Source organism: Cajanus cajan, chromosome 3 (genome assembly GCF_000230855.2).
Source record: "Cajanus cajan strain Asha chromosome 3, NIPB_CcT2T_4, whole genome shotgun sequence".
NCBI lineage: Eukaryota > Viridiplantae > Streptophyta > Magnoliopsida > Fabales > Fabaceae > Cajanus > Cajanus cajan.
This window is the reverse complement of record NC_138519.1, coordinates 75,893,044-75,909,132: the sequence shown is the minus strand read 5'-3', so window position 1 is coordinate 75,909,132 and position 16,089 is coordinate 75,893,044. Positions and strand designations below refer to the sequence as shown.

At 28.6% G+C, this 16,089-nt stretch overlaps 1 protein-coding gene across 1 annotated transcript; it reads right to left on the bottom strand.

Moving 5' to 3' along the window:
- Positions 1-1,725: 1,725 nt before the first annotated feature.
- LOC109796533 (nudix hydrolase 18, mitochondrial) lies at positions 1,726-3,641 on the bottom strand. The gene is made up of 5 exons (XM_020356203.2): positions 3,355-3,641; positions 2,868-2,979; positions 2,664-2,747; positions 2,444-2,572; positions 1,726-2,326 (listed from the first exon to the last, which is right to left on the bottom strand). Exons 1-5 carry the CDS (start codon positions 3,450-3,452, stop codon positions 2,183-2,185), a joined length of 567 nt encoding a protein of 188 aa, XP_020211792.1. The 5' UTR covers positions 3,453-3,641; the 3' UTR covers positions 1,726-2,182.
- Between the last annotated feature and the right edge of the window lie 12,448 nt (positions 3,642-16,089).

Genomic DNA, 16,089 nt, shown 5'->3' with positions numbered 1-16,089 from the left:
ATTTGTACAATATAACTCAACGCTGACAGATTTTCCTGTAAATAAGATAATTATGAATCTATACATACCCCTTGAGGCTTGAGTTATGACTTGTGACAATCTATAAGTGTTTAAATTTCTTCTGGACAAGTTCAGCTGGTGTTTTTCTCTCTTTTTTTCTTTCGAATTTAAACCAAAATTATAGTAAGAACCCTAAGATTGATTCAGTTATTTGAAAATACGGAAAAAATAACTATAATTAGAATGTAAAATTATCTTAATCATTCTAGTATTTTACACATTGGTGAGCAGTGAGGAAACCCCGAGCTCCATAAATTAGGCCCATCTTGAAATTTGGCCCAGTACATGAACCCAACTCTTCACTGGGCTTCAGCGCCATTAGGCTTGGCCCATATTAATTATTAATAAAGTTGATGAATATTTTACATCAATAACCTAGCCTCATCCTTTGGATATGATGATTTTGGAGCATCTTGACTCTTTAATGGCATGGTCCTAAAAGTACATTGGGCCTAGTTCTCAAGTTGTGCCAATGGAGTGGTATTTGATTCTAAACCAATCGGTCAACTGTAGATAGAGGTGAGGTTATTAAAAGTTGAAAGTGCACATTGATTCCCTTGGCTGGCTTTTGGGATATATCAAGAGCTTCCTTTGATACTCGTCCTCCACATATAATAGTGGGTGTTGAGTGTTTCCCCAGCTCACCAACACCTTTTTTCGTGGGGTCTTAGTGCTGACTGCTCATGGCCAACCATCTTTATCCATTTATTAGGAGAACCACAACTTGGTTGTTAAATCTTAATGCTTATGTTCGTAACTCTGGTAAACATCAGTTAGGTATCACTGACTTTTGTCCCAGGAATCGTTTCCCACTCCTGCCATGCATATTTATTTCCCCTGGATTTCTCCCATTCATCATATTTGCTATTTGCCAATTCCTACGTCCAAATTGGATCATTTGATCATAAGTAGCTTATTGTGAATTTTTTTTTCTTTTTTTGGTACTTTTCTCCTTTCTTTCACTCCGACCAATACTCTTTTTGTTTTTTCCCCCCTATCAATTAGAATCAAGCTCTGGGTCAAGAAATTTACGACATTTATGCATTCTCTCCGGCCAATATAATCATGATGCATTATCTTTTTTCTATCGCAATCAAAGTTTGGAAGAAAAAAATTATAACATTTACACACTTCCCTCAAGAATTTTTTTTAAATAAAACTGATTTATTATTAAATATATCACATAAAACTATCATATTAATGTTTTTGTTGATAAAAATATCACATTAAACTTAACATATTTTTTCAATAAAAATATCACATTAAACTTAATTAATGTTTTATAATTATCTCAATTTATCTTTATCAATTGATCATTGAAAATCAAAACAAACTTTTCTAGAATTACATAAACTTAAAATTAAAATATCAATTTTAAGTTTGAAAAACTAAAAATAAATTTATTCAAAAATTACATGAACTTAAAATAAAAATATCAATTTAAGTTTGAAAAGATAAAAGTAAATTTATCTAAAATTATAGATTAAAAACATATTTAAAAACTAAAAGGTAAAAACATATTTTAGTTTTAATCTATTAATTGATTTATATAGATCGACCTCCCAAAAGAATGAGACTAAAAATTGTTTTTAACATGGATCCATTTCTAATTGCCATTGATGGAGAATGATCCCTAAACATTAAAGTTTCTTTGAACAATGTGTATAAACGATGATCACGTCTTAGCTTTGTTCATGCTAGACAAAACCAGCCTTCCAGTAAATGGAAAAGAAACAAAAACCCAAAACTATAATCAATCCAAGCAATAAATAAGGGAAAAAAGTTGCAGCTCTTCATTTTTTTTCTTCTTAACAAAGCCTTATCCCTCTGCATAGTCCCAAGACTTACATCAGCAGAACTCCATTGCTTGAAAAACAAGGCAATTCCATTGTGAACCAATGCATCCACTAGTCTCGCAATAATACAGATAATTCCCACTAATAGATGTAAATTCCTTTTCTCACGGGAAAAAAATTTGGGGAAATCACCATCTTCTATGTGATCAACTATCTATTTATTATTATTTATATACTATCATTTGGCTCAATTCTTTTGGATCCTACTCCTCTCAACTTTATGCCCAGGGAGAAACGTCTCAAAAAAGTTGAGGATGCTACACTATTTACAAGTCAGATTTGGCATTTTTAGAACCAAGAACTTGCTTCTCACGACCAAGTTTTTGACTCATTAGACGGTTTACGAGTCTGTCTAGAGCCTCCTTCATCCACCAGTGTTGACAAACATCCCTTGCTTCTGTGACGCTCATCTACACACACCCCCAAAAGAGAAAAATTCAAATCAAAATCAGAGACTCTTTCAGAAAAAGTACAACACCACCAATTTCAAATTGTGTGCTCCAATTCATCTTTTTTATTTTACTTACCCATATTCTTTGACGAACGTTTTGCTCTGGCCAGAACTCCAATTGCTCTTGAACAAGTAAAGGGAACATGTACCCTTCATAGAATGTGTCATGAGTCTTACTCTTGAAACTCCATTTACCCAATTTACCCTGCACCACCATAAAGCTATTTAATTTGCAAAGGTTTTTTTTTTTTTTAATCAAATTATTTAGCCCGAGATCATGATTAAATATGGCTCACCCCAACAATGCCTCGAACCCCAGCTTCCTCTATGGTTTCTCTCAAAGCTGCCTCCTTTTTTGATTCATCTAGTTCCCAACCTCCCTGAGATTTGGTCAACCAAAATAATTATAAATGAATTGGTGGAATAAAATAAAATCGAAATTATTGTAACTTGGCCCATTTGGGTGTTGATTATTGACTAATAATTGAGCGTGGGTCTACCTTTGGGAATAGCATCCCTTTTCCTTTCTGAGAACTAATAACCAGAACTTCTAATTCATCATAAACGTCCAACGATGTTTTCTCCCCAATCTTGAATCTGTATGGTATACATCTGCATGAACATGATTGCAATTTGCAGACACAAAATTAGTGAAAGATAAATAGTAACCAATCAATGAAATAAAACTCTGCAGAGAAACAATACAATACCAAATTCACCACCTAATTCATTTTCAAATCCCTCACTAGAAACCCATTTTAAAATTCTTAGTATCCAGCATCCACAAACTAGTAACCTTTAAGTCTAACTGTTTCAATTTACCCATATCAGAACAAAGCCTTGAGGAATAAAAAATGGTTACAGAATTCAGCAAAACCAAAACCTACCCATGAAAAACACAATTTTTATTTTTCCCCCTTAAAAACATGGATGAAAACCCAATTTCCCAAAAATTAAAGAACAAGAGAGGATTAGGAAGAGACGAACCCCACAACTTGGCGACGACCTTTTCTATAACGTTGCAACTCCCTGCCAGTACGAGAAACCAATGCCACAACATTTTCTTGGGAAACTACAGCCACCATTTTTTTCTTCTTTTTAACTCTTTTTAAGGACTTTTGAAACAAAGTGTTTAAGGAACAAGGAAAGAGAAACAACAATAACAATAACAACAAACGAAAGTTGTTTGTGTTCAGTAGATAGCATGAGAGGAAGTGGAGAAGGGGACACCATTTAATAATGGTAACCGGTTAGAGAGAGAGAGAGAGAGAGTGTGTGTGTGTTTTCACAGCAGAGAGAAAATAATTTGTTTTATTTTTTATTAAAATTATTTTAATAAATAAAAGAAAGAAGGGCATAAGGGAAGTGACGTTGGACGTGGGGCCCACTTGGAAGGAGATCTGCCGCAAATGCATGCAAGCCTACGACACGTGTGAATGACGTGTCACGTGATTTCCTACGTGGCTTTCAATATCCGTTGGCTCGCTGGGTTTCACAACATTTTCTATTTTGTTTCTGAAAATAATTATTAAAGAAATGGCAGAAATTTAATTTAATTTAAGAAGAAAAAAAAAAAAGCTGCGGTGTTTATCTAGATGTGAAGAAGACTTTGTAATTTCCGCTACTAGAAGCTGTCATGCCTTCAGTTGATTTTCTTTTTTCCCTCAGGTATCGTGACTTTTTCGTGAATTTCATACTTGATTGATGGTGATTGACGCTGTTTTCTTGAAAAAATTGAGTTGAATAAATTTTTTTTAATGCAATCAACAATTTTATAGTAATGCAAATTATATATATATAATTTAATAAGCAAAGCAAAAAGAGTTTTACAGATAAAAATGAAAATTATTAGTTCCACAAGATTTGTGAATATGTAATTATCTAATATAATTAACAAAAAATAAAAGTTATAATATAAAATAAATATAATGATGATCTATAAAATATCACAAAATTGATTATTAAAAATTAATTAGCATGAGTGACATATAACGTATCTTACAACTATTGAATTAAAAGACAATTAATAATATTTTAATTTTTATAATGTACAAGTTAAATATTTATTTTATATATTCAATTCATAATAAATTATATAAATAATACTATATTTGACTATATAAAAATTATATTATTTAAAATTTTCAATATAAATATTTTGAATATATAATGATTTATTTTTTAAAATATTAAAATATAATACAGAAACAGTATGAAAATGTAAAATTTAAAAATAATTAAAATTTTAAAATATTTAAAAATATTTTTATTGAAGAAAAACTTTTTAAAACGTTTTAGTTATAATTTGAAAAATGTGTAAATAAAAAGTAGTTTATTGCTCAAGTTAATTAGTAACCACTTTATCAGAATGACTACGTATATATAGCATTATGACATTGATTGTATTTTGATATTTGAGGTGAGTTGAAATCTTTGGCCGCATCCTTAGAAGTAAGTAATTAGTCTTATTTTAATATATATAGCAATATGATAATTTTACTCAAAGTCAACTGTTTTACTATTTACATGTGTATTGTTATTGTAAAAATCTGAGTGGTGATGGTGTACTGAATCAACACGTACCGACTAAATTAAGTTGCTCTAATAATACTTTGGATTGGGATAATCAATAATGTGAAGTGAACTCTAAGCTTGTTCAAAACAAAAAATTAATATGAAATATATGAATAAATGAAGAGAAGAAAAATAATGAAGAAAAAAAACTCTCAATTGAAATATAATATATGATATAATCATGATTAGTGTGTTAATGGTACAACAGTCAATAGTCAATATATATGTTCCCATGAAGAGCATCTGTCAGCCTTTGAGGTTCTCTCTCGATGTCACTTGGCCTAACACTTCAGTTCATTGATCTTGTACTATATTCCTCTGAAGTTTCTATTTCTTGGTTTTTAATTATGCGTTTATTTAGACTTTTGCTCCTAGATCACCCACGAAACTTTTCTTTTTCCTAATGATAAAATACTACTTTTTTCAACATAAGCAAAAAAAATGATAACATACTAATTACTTTAGATGAACAGTACTCGAAATGTTTTCAAAAAGGAGTAAATGAAATAGTGAAGGATAGAAATATCTTCCTGTGTGAAATATTATTTTAGCTCTACAAAGATTTAATGCAAATAATATTAATCTTAATATATATATATATATATATATATATAATTATTCTAAAAGTAAATTTTGATAAACTTATTTATTTAATAACTCATATTAAATATTAAATTTTAATATTTAACTGTTGAATTAAAAATTTTAATATATAAATTAAATTTACAAATTATAGTATAAAATACTTTTATTATTATTCATTAATTTGAATTAATGAAATAAAATATTAAATAATTTTTATTTTTTAAAAAATTATAAACTTTATCTATACATTAAAAACTTTTAAATTAATGGTTGAATTGTGAAATTTAATATATAACATAAATTGTTTAGTAAAGTAAGTCTACTAAATTTCCTTTTAGAATAAGTAAATCTCCTATATACATTAAGAGGAGGGATCAAATTATAACCATGTAACTTTTACAAATATAGAAAGTGAATTTTATCAATCTAACAATTAAATTACTTTATATTACATGTATATATATATATATATATATATATATATATATGTTGGGATTCAAACAAGTCCCATATCGATAAAATAATACAAATAACAACTTATATAATACAAACATACTTTAATGATTGATAGGCCTTTTGGGTGATGACCAAAAAGCAAAACCGTGAGGGTTAAGGCCCAAAGCGGACAATATCTCATCATTGTAGAGTATGTTTGTGTAATAACCTTATAAAAATAACTCATAAAATATCCTCTCAGACAAATATCATAAAATAACCCCATCAATATATATATAAACCTCTTTAAATAACTCGTTTGTATTTGTGGAATTATGTTTAAGATGAATTAAGTTTAAATAATGTTATATATGAACACTTGAACTTTATTTATTCTTTTCTTTTTTTCTTTTTCCAAATGATATGATTTAACAAATGACAAACTAGTAGTGTGAAAACTAAATAAGATTCTATATTAAGATAATCTAGAAGTTTATTAATAGGTGAATCCAAAAAAAATTGTTCATCAATAGAAAGGAGAAATATTGGGTAAATTATTAAATTGGGACCCATGTAAAATGAAATTATGATGTATCAATTTTATTCTTATTATTTATTATTAAATTATCATGTAAGAAGTGAAGATATTACTCTTTATCAAAATTTGTTCATCAAGATTCACAAAATTGATAAATAACAATTGGAGAATTTAAGAGATGTAAGAGAGAATATTTATTTTTCAATTTTTTTCTTATTATTTTTCAAATATTTAATAAGGAGAAAAGATGACTCGTAAAATTTGTTATAAAGAGAAACAAAACAAAGAAAAAAAATAAAACAGAAAATAAATAAAAGTGAGATGAAATTACACGTAATATATAGTTAGATAAAATAGGAAAATGACCCGATTGGATGAAAAAGATGATGGGAGGGTCCCAAATAGAAGACAGAGGAACCATCCAATCACATGCAGTTTGCAGTTGAAGATGCTGAACATCACGCATTCCATCAAGTTTTCAAACAAAATGATGCATTATTTGATTGTGTGAACAGTGAAGCGAGAAAGAGTTCACGTTGAAACCAAATCTAGAGTCCTGTATTCATATGTCTCTCTCATCCAATTTAATCCTCTCTTATCAAATTCCAATTCCTCCCATCATTTCAATTATGGATTGAGTCTTCCTATCCAATAAAATCAACTACCTGGAGAATTCTCAACCTCTCTTTTATTTATTTCCCCCTTCAAAATATATATTATCCTCTTTTTTTTCCGGATATGTTTTAAAATAGATCAATATTTGCTAGTGTATTTAATGAATCAACGTAGACTTTTTTCTTAAAAAAAAGACTACAAATAATAATATAATAGATTAATATAATTGTATATCCAAAATTTTAAAGTTTGAAAAATCATAAATAACATATTCATTGATCATCAACTTATAATTTCTTCTTAATATAATGATATGATTATTGAAAAGTTAACTAAAAAATTGAGAATTAAAAGGTAGAGTTTAAAAATGAAATAATTTTCTATCAATTACTGTGCCTTTGATGTAGTTGCGAGTTATTGATTTTTAATTAAACTTTAAATACAAATTTTAAAATAATACATGTTTGTCTAAAATAAAGTTAAAATGATAAGTTGATTCAATTTTAAAGCACTTTTAATTGAATTTTTAAAATAAAAAATGTTTGATATTTGACTTGTTTAGAAACAAGGTTGAAACATTTTTAATAACTTTTTTTTTATTGAGAATAAAGAATATTTTTTAGTATAATTTTTTTTAAAAAAATTTCTAAATTTGTATTAAAAAATACTGATTATGATTTATAATTTTAAAAATTACCTAACACTTTCCATGACCTCTCATAATCACAATGGTGATAGGTTCTTTCTAACTCCCTCAACTCGATAACCTCTTACTATTGAGTCTCCTCTTATCACTTCTCTCAACTCTGACGACCTCTTCCTATTGGCCTTATAACAATTGAAAGATAAGAAAATCACAAATGGTGTCCTCTAGTAAAAATGATGGCGGAGATTACAATGATGTTCATGTCAAAAATGATGGGAGAGAAGGAAAGAGGAATCAAGAGAGAAGAAAAAGGAGCGTGAAGGAAAATAAATTACCTTAGATAAAAAAAATTTATTTTCTTATTAGATTAAAAGAATTGGAACTATCAAATTTTTGCAAATGACCTAAGTAACTGAAAGAGAGAAGGTTTATAATCTCTTTATTAAATCAATTCTTCTTATAAAAAAAATTTTCAAACATTGCAAAGGACCTCAATATTCTAGATTAGTTGTACTAAATTATTTTAAAATGTATTCTCTAATTCGGTTCGTTATATAATTAATCTAGAAAGTCTTGCCAGAAATTTCAGAAGTTACAAAGAATAAACTACATTCAACGTCAACAAAAAACTAATTTAAAGTGTATTTTCTTCGTCAACTCAATTAATTAGAATGTTTTCTAGATCAATTTTATAGCAAATATTGTTGTAAAATATTTATTCTAATATTACAAAAGTGGCACTGCTTCACATAATACATTGATTTTTTACTAACCAAAATTTCTAACACGTCTATATTTTTTAACTTAAAAGGTTATTCATTTCAAACACAAATTTTCCAATTTTGATTTTGTATATATTTATTCTATAAGGAACACACTATCAAAAAAATTATTATAAAGTGACACACTTTTATAGTGATATAATATTTATTATTAATTAAAAATTAATTTTATCTACACAATAGATACAATTATGTTAGCATATTATAAAAAAATATAGATATAAAATATAGTGATATATAATTATTTTGTTAAATTTTATTCAAAATCTACATTAAAATTATATGTAAATACATGTCAAATAGATTTATATCCATATATATTCTACTTATAGTGATATTTTTTTTATTTTTATGTAATATTTCTTATAATAATAATACATTATGGATATAATTAGTTAGACTCAATTGTGTGCTTAAACCAAAATTGCAAGATAAGTCAACTCTATATTTATAGGAAAATAAAAAAAAACATATTATTTACACTTTAATAAGTAAAAAAATGTTTTAATTTAAATTTTCATTTATTTAAAATATATAAGTATAATCATTGAGTAGTTGATTCACGTTGCGATCAGGTCTTCCAATTAAGTAGTAACATATTGTTAATTGAATGATCCTAACATTTGAGTATAAAAAGAAGTTTGATTAGAAGGAGACGATCTATTTGAGTGTCTTAAATTTTTTTAAGAAAAACATATAGAAAGTTGTTATTACAAATAATCTGTAACTTGCATTTTTTAATAAATAAATGAAGTTAAATTTTTGATTTAGAAATAGAGTCGAATTAGAGAGGTCATATAAAAAAATTATTATCTCTATCTCTAATTATAAGACTCATTCAATTAAATTATGTCCTTTAAAAAAATTAGTTAATTTAATTAAGAATATTATTTTTTAATAGTTTAAACTATTTCTTAAAATTAATCTTTTCTCTTTCTACTTTATTATTGTTCACTTAATTAATTAATGTTTTGAAAGAGAGATATTTATGTATTTATTTTCTTCATCCTAATAAAAAAGAGAGAAAATTCTTATCCAATTAATTTCTAGTATTTATTATGTTTTGTCCAAAAAAAATTATTAATTAAATAAAATATTTTAAAAAAATATATAATTAATATAACTAATATAAGATCAGGGATTGATCCACGTTTAAGTAAGGTCTAGGGTTCGAATCCGTCTTGTGTATGCAGCCGCGTTAAATCTTGGGGCCAGTTATCCCACCTTTTGAGGTCTCCCAATATAGCGAGGAGATTAGTCAGTGCTATCTGCGGTGAATACTCCAGAGACGAAAAAAAAATTATAAAAACGAAACAAATAAAAAAGGGGAAAATGTGCCGTATACAAAAACGGAGATAGTAATTTTTAGTAGGTATACACAAAATAAAAACAGTTATAACAAATTTAAATAAGTTATAAGCAGAAGTTTCAGATTATCATTGTAAATTATAGCTACCAAAATTGTGTTTTATTTTGTCGCCACGTGCTGCTGATTCAACAGACAATGACGTGTAGAAACAAACAGTGCTTTCATTTGAAAGAATTCTTAAAGAATAGTTAGTGTTTCATCCGTTAATGTAATACAAGCTGAACCTTTTCGGCTCACTATAGCCCATAGAAAGTTGTTCTGTAAAATAAGTCGATTTCCATTATAAAAAAAAAAAAAAAAAAATTGGCTGAGAATGAGACAAACAGTGCTTTCATTTGAAAGAAAAGGTATTCTTTCATTTCATGCATGCATGTATAATACAAAGCGTAACTTTTTGGCATCGTTATAACAAGCTAGCCCACAGAATGTTGTTTTACAAAACGACTCGAATTCATTCAAAACAATGCCTGAGAGAATGAAATAAATTGTCATCCGTGGTGGCCACCAAGGACAATAGTTGTCACGGATTTATTTGACCAAAGCTGATGGTAATAATATGCTAATGCCAATTACGTTTTCCATCCATCCAAATGCTAATAATCTTTCTCTACAATGAAGTGTTAATCACGCCAAGCTTCTATGCCTCCAATAATGGAAATGCTTGTGAAGTGAAGAAGACACTAAGAACAAAGCAACGTTGAGAAATCTGGACTGGTTCAACTAGTTTAATTTTTTTTATTTTTTTTAGACAAAGAAAAAATATATTAAAAAGGAGTACAAGGGGTACTCTAACCCATAATACAAAAAATTAACTTCAAAATCTTAGACATAGATATATGAAACTAACAAATATACCAACTACCCGGTGAATACAATCAAGTGCTTGGACAACTGTTGCTAGACATTAGTAACTCTCGAAACCAAGCAGTGAACTCAATGACAGTAGCATCTCAAACGATAGATTATGACAGCATCGACAAGAAATAAATACCATCAACAGATTGATCTTCAAACGGCAATTGTAAAAAACAACAGTCAACACTTAGAAAGTAAGACAGGAAGAACCATATTAGGAGAAATTTAAGCAAGAAAATGAGTTATTAGACCAAAGAGCAAAAAGGTATTGAAAAGCTAAATCTTTAGCCCTTAACCAATTCCAAGATCTCAACTTAATTAAATCTACCACATCTTCAAGATCCATAATTTTTTGAGAGAAATCTGCCTCATTCCTTGCAAGCCAAATTGACCATAATGTTACCAACCAAATAGAAGACCATCACACCCGGTTAACAACATTACAATTTGGGACTCTCACAAATTGCTCGAAATTAGCCAAACCAGTACTATTCTGAACAGAGGAGAATCCAAATCATTGAAGACAAGACATCCATATTTTAAAAGCATAGAAACATTCAAAAAAGAGATGAGATGAGGTTTCCTCACATAGACCACACCAAACACAAGATGCTACATTAGAAGGTAGAATCTTTCGTTTAATTAGGTTCTGTTTTGTTGGAATTCTGTCTAGAATAACCCTCCAACCAAAACTAGAAACCTTGGAGGGTATCAACTTGGACCACAAATATCTATACATAGGAAAATTGGCATATATAGACTGGTTTATTATAACTTGATAGGCAAATTTAACAGAATAAGATCCTTCCGAATCATGTTTCCACCTCCAGACATCAAATTTTTCTTCAAATAACTTTACGCTTTGGAATTCTAAATACAAGAGTTGCAATTGATCTTCCTCCTACTGAAAGAGATCCCTTCTCCAACACCAATTCCAGACCACACTTCGTTCACACCTTAGACACATGTCTGCTAAAGTTTCTGACTTATTATTGGATATTGAATAGAGTCGCGCATACCGAGTGCTCAAAGCACCACTACCATACCAAACATCATCCCAGAACATAGTGTTTTCCCCATTACCCACCTCTTTAACGCAACCCTTAGAAAACTAATCAGACGTAACATGTATGCCACTATCATACCACCACCTAGATCCCCTGACTTTCTCACCACCCAACCTAGTAACAGTCCTTTCTCCATAAATGGAAGTTAACACTGTATGCCACAATCCTTCCTTTTCAACAAGAAAATGCCATCTCCACTTACCTAATAGAGCTAAGTTGAAAGCACCCACATCCCAAACCCCCAAATTTCTTGTCTCTACGAACCTCCTCCCATCCCACCCATGCTATTTTATTTTTCTCTCGGTTCCCTCCTCACAAAAAAGATCTAAATAGGGAATGTAATTGAGAAATAATACCTGTCGGGGCCTTAAAAAAGGAAAGATAATAAGTTGGAATGGCATTGAGAACAGATTGCAGCAGAGCACAACGACCACTAAAAGACAAGTTTTTACACTTCCACATAGATAATCTCTTTTGCATCTTTCGAATAACTGGCTTCCAGGTTTCCTTTTTCCTTGGACTCGCACCAATAGGTAGACCAAGATAAATAAAAGGAATTGAGCCAACTCCACAATTCATGAACTTTGCAAACACTTCAAGCCTCCCTTGATCCACATTCACACCAAACAATTTACTTTTATGAAAATTCACTTTCAAACCTGACACCAATTCAAATAACTGCAGAACAGCTTTTATAACCCAAATATTAGATATAGAAGATTCCCTCAAAATAATTGTATCATTTGCAAATTGTAAATGTGATAATTGAACTTTTTATTAATTAATTAAATATTTTGATTTTTTCCAATTCCAATTATTGTAGTAAAACTCAATCAATCCAACCGGTTATAAATAAAAAAGAAATAGTTTAATTGTACTTTTTATTACTAATATTTTGGTATTTCACATTTTTTTACTTAATTAATGATAATGTGATTAATTAATTATTGACCTGATATATTAATTATCGACATGAGATATTAATTATCACATTTTTATTATTTGTTTCTTCTTTTTTCCTGTTGCATCTTTAACTTGTATAAAAGAAATTAACAACTAATCACATTCTTCTAACCATGTTGGATCAAGCACCGATCATTTACAATTTTTTTACCTAAACTCATTTGTCTCAGTGTTCAATTAATACAACTCTAAATGGGATGGATATCCCTCTCATAGTATGTAAATCTTTGATTATAAGTAAACCTTTATTTTAGTCTGATTTCGATATACCACCCAAGTTAAGATATACACAGGATGTTGGCCTAGCTACAACCAACGATCCCCCTTCTTTGACTTATCTTGATTTTAATACTACTTATTTCATCAATGATCACTGCTATAGGAAAATTTTATAAATTAGTTGCTAAGCTTTAATTTCTATACTTTTTTTAATAATAACTCTTATACTTAAACTCGTTGTATAAACGATGTAATTTAATATGATCGTACTTGCGTCTTGGCAAGACATAATGGTAAGGCACGCAACCAACAAAGCAAATAATAATTCAAAATGTACAGAAAGTAAAATATAAATTAAGTATAACCTGCTAGTAACAAAAATAAAGAATCCAATCCTTTTGGGACTCCTTACAGATATCCTTCTTAGAAAACAATTATGTCTTTTAATTAGCACCATCCAATATTGAATGCAAGTACTAAATGTGGGCAAATATAAAGTTACTTCGAATATGAATTTATATGAATGTAATTACTTTTTATTATTATTATATATTCTTACTTACTTTTGAAATATATCTTGCAATTTTGAAGAGTCAAGTTTCTTAAAATCTTTGCGCAAATTCCAAATTTTTTTAATTAAGAAAACTACTATATATAAACAAGAAACGACAGAATTTTTGTTTTTTTTTTTGAAGAATCCTAGCTACCTTATAAAGTTGTTGAGTTTTTGGAGGAGTTAGTGAATTTTAAACTGTGGAGACACCACAGAAAGATAAATTTGTATATATATATGGAAAAGACAACACACACATTCCACTCGAAACATGGCTATTATTTTATATTTAACTATTTATATCTAGTTGACTTAATTCTTTGTGATCTAACGGCCCAAACAAAATTATATCTAGGTCATCAGGAAAAAATGTGTTAAAAGGCTTTGTTCTCAAAAGAATGCGAAAGCTGTGTTGAGTAGGGGATACAAAGGCGTGTGTTCAGCACTTTTCTTGGAATGATAATATTATCAGTTTCTGTAAGACATGCATTAGGGACCATTCCTAGACTTGAAAGGTGCCTAAAGTTTAGCTGTCATGTGGACGTGGTTGGTGGATCGGTGGCATTGTTTTTATATGAATATTATAAGAACCGAACAAACTATATATAGTATCAATTTAATTTTCAATTAAATTAATCTATTTGGTGGAAACTTATTTTTTAGTTTAACATACGAAAGTAAGAGTTAGGTAGGTCTATCAATTAAGTATATTGGCTTCCGACTCTATTTTGAATGGCATTGTTTCACAAATATTGAATAATTAATTTGTGTATTCCTTTTACATGTGTAACAGAATAAAACTTTGACTACTACCTGTAAATGAAAAATGTTTATTAAGTCATCTAGAAACGTCGTGCATGTGAGTGTTTCTTTAGGTTTAAGAAATTAGAAGGATGCACCCTAATAATACATTTTTCTAACATTTTTTAATATTATAATTAATTAAAAATTATGAATATATATAGATTTTAAATAATAAATGTGATGTACAAAATTTTATAATTTTAATTACTAATAAAGATTGAATTTATACCCTTCCAAATCGGATCTAAACTAATTCTATAACTCAAAACAAAGATATGTTTCAAACTCGAATTTTCATAGACTCAATAAGTATATGTTTCAAAGACTTTTTGAGAATATTCATCTTATTTTACTTGGTATTTCCAGTTTGGTGATTAGTTAGTTTAGGATCGACTTTATTTATTTACATGCTCTTGTGATCTTTAAAGAAGGGAGACAATCAAATTGAAATATCCAAGATTTAAAAACGGATATTTTTGAAGGATGATAGACTTAGGTCTATAAGGAAATTTTTAGAGATAAAATAGCTATTTTAAAATTTTGAATGTTTTAAAGTTAGACCACGCTATACTATTTTAAAAGAGGTCTTTTGTACCGTAACAATTTAAAAAAAAAAAAGAAATTATATTACTGATATTTCTAGGTTGTGCATACTTAACAACTTTTGTATACAAATGTGAGACTAAAATGTTGATCTTAGGTCATTGGCATATTTTTATTTTTATTTTTTTATTTTGGGGTGAGATACGAAATATCATTGTAATTGTCATACTATCTTCAATCAATAAGGGGAACAAAAAGTCTAGCGAGAACCAAAATATAAAGAAAAAAAAAAAACTTTGGTAATTAATGATCATAATAGTACGTACATTTTTCTAGAAGAGAAAAGTTGAAAAGTAAAAGGAATAAAGAATGAGAGAATAGAAGTCAAAGCTTTGAGAATACTTGGTTGTGGCTACGCTGGAGATTGCGACTAATGGTTGGACGGTGAAGCAATTCCTCTGCAACCCAAATGGAAGTCTTGAGAAACATGAAATTGACTTCATCTAATACAATGCAATCAATACTCATCACCAATCTCATTCAACCAAATACGAAGAAAACAAGTTAATAAGCATGTCGACAAGATTTCATATGTATATCATCTTGTTTTCTCTGGTCAAATTCTGCTCCTTAAATCATTTCATTTACGGGAGGAAAAAAATATATAAGAAACGGATTTTTTTTATATTTTATATATAATTAAGTTTATATTGTTTTTTACAAACGTCTATAACATGAATGGATTGGTACGAGTTGGATTTTTCAATTTAATTAATCTATAATTTTTCATTTTAATTTTAAATATATAATTATATTAAATATTTTTTAATAAGGTGTTTGTAATGTTGAGTTAGAATTAGATTCTTATTAATATATATCATTTATTTCTATTTTTTTATATGAAATATTTGTTGGGATTCATCCCAAGTCCCACATCTGTAAAATGAAGGAACATTGGCTAGTTTATAAGGGTGTCCACCATTCCATATAGTATGAGGCCTTTTGGGAAGGAACCCAAAAACAAAACCGTGCGGGCCTAGCCCAAAGCGGACAATATCATACTATGGTAGACCAACAGGTGGACTATCGGGACCAACAATATTAATTAACATTTTACATTTTATTTATCTTTTATTTTATTAACATCAATAGTTAGAACTAATTTTAAACAATT

What these genes read in the sequence shown, in the direction of transcription:
- LOC109796533 (XM_020356203.2), bottom strand. Translation starts at nt 3,452, where the DNA reads ATGGTGGCTGTAGTTTCCCAAGAAAATGTTGTGGCATTGGTTTCTCGT. An exon ending in GGGTTCGAGGCATTGTTGGG is followed by an intron (nt 2,573 to 2,663) that starts GTGAGCCATATT and finishes ATGGTGGTGCAG; the next exon opens with GGTAAATTGGGTAAATGGAG. An exon ending in ACGTTCGTCAAAGAATATGG is followed by an intron (nt 2,327 to 2,443) that starts GTAAGTAAAATA and finishes GGGTGTGTGTAG; the next exon opens with ATGAGCGTCACAGAAGCAAG.